The sequence below is a fragment of the Fukomys damarensis genome, unplaced genomic scaffold (assembly GCF_012274545.1).
Source record: "Fukomys damarensis isolate Sample0158 unplaced genomic scaffold, DMR_v1.0_HiC HiC_scaffold_28, whole genome shotgun sequence".
Classification (NCBI taxonomy): domain Eukaryota; kingdom Metazoa; phylum Chordata; class Mammalia; order Rodentia; family Bathyergidae; genus Fukomys; species Fukomys damarensis.
Window position 1 is genome coordinate 18354992 of NW_022900940.1, and position 844 is coordinate 18355835.

Consider the following 844-nt stretch of genomic DNA (forward strand, 5'->3'; position numbering starts at 1 on the left):
TTCCTGGGGATGTTGCAGCCATGTTATGACCCTGTGGGGATAAGTCTGAGGAAATAAGGCAGTGTATTGAAGGTGGCTGTGTGGAAGCCTGCAAAAAGATTGGGTCCCGAAGGTCATCCTGCCCAGCTTTTAGGCTTCTTGTTAAGTGTGATAAAGAAAAAGGCAGTTTCTGACTTTTGGGAGTTGGCCTGGTACTATCAGCTCTTCCTCGATGTTCCTTTGAGCATACACAACTTCACAGAACAGCAGAATCAGGCTCTGACCTGACTGATCAGGTAAAAGCAGCTCTATTCTGTAATGTCAGTGGCTGTAATGTGTGCTGGCTATGGTTTCCTGGGCATTTATCATCTCTCCCAGGAGGGAGCTGGGAGTCAGTACTCCCAGGCCAAGACTGGGACTGGAGACCAGAGAGACCTACCACTATGAGGATTTTCTATGGAAGTCTGAGAATGGGCCATTTCTAGCGATGCTAGGGTCAAAGAGCGGCCTATAGATGGTCCCAAGGAGCCAAGTTGCTAGAAAAACCTTCTGAAGTCCGTGTCTCCCAGGCCACGGTCCGCACTCTGAATGTGTGTGCACTGTAGGGTTGCCTTGGACCTAGATTCAGGGTGTTTGGTCGCTGGGTTGGGCCAGAGGCAGAGAGTAGTCAGCAAGCCTCACACTTGTGCCCCGCGGAGTGACGAGGATTGCCGGGGTTCCTGGGTATGCCTTGGGCAGCCCGCATAGGGAAGGCGGGGAGGAGGACAAGCGATGGTCAGTCCGCAGGTTCCGAGGGAGCCGCCCCCGCAAAGAGGAGGGGGATGGACCGCGGGGCGGGGCGGAGCCTCCGAGGCGTCGCGGGAGG

General features: G+C 54.9%; 1 protein-coding gene across 1 annotated transcript in view; it reads left to right on the plus strand.

Annotated features, from left to right (window-relative positions):
* The window catches only part of Dclk3 (doublecortin like kinase 3), a 96945-nt gene that overhangs the window by 47432 nt on the left and 48669 nt on the right, over window positions 1–844 (plus strand). Inside the window, exon 2 of the mRNA XM_033756922.1 lies at window positions 685–702. Within this exon, the coding sequence (XP_033612813.1) occupies window positions 685–702 (18 nt within the window). The remainder of the gene's footprint in view (window positions 1–684; window positions 703–844) is intronic.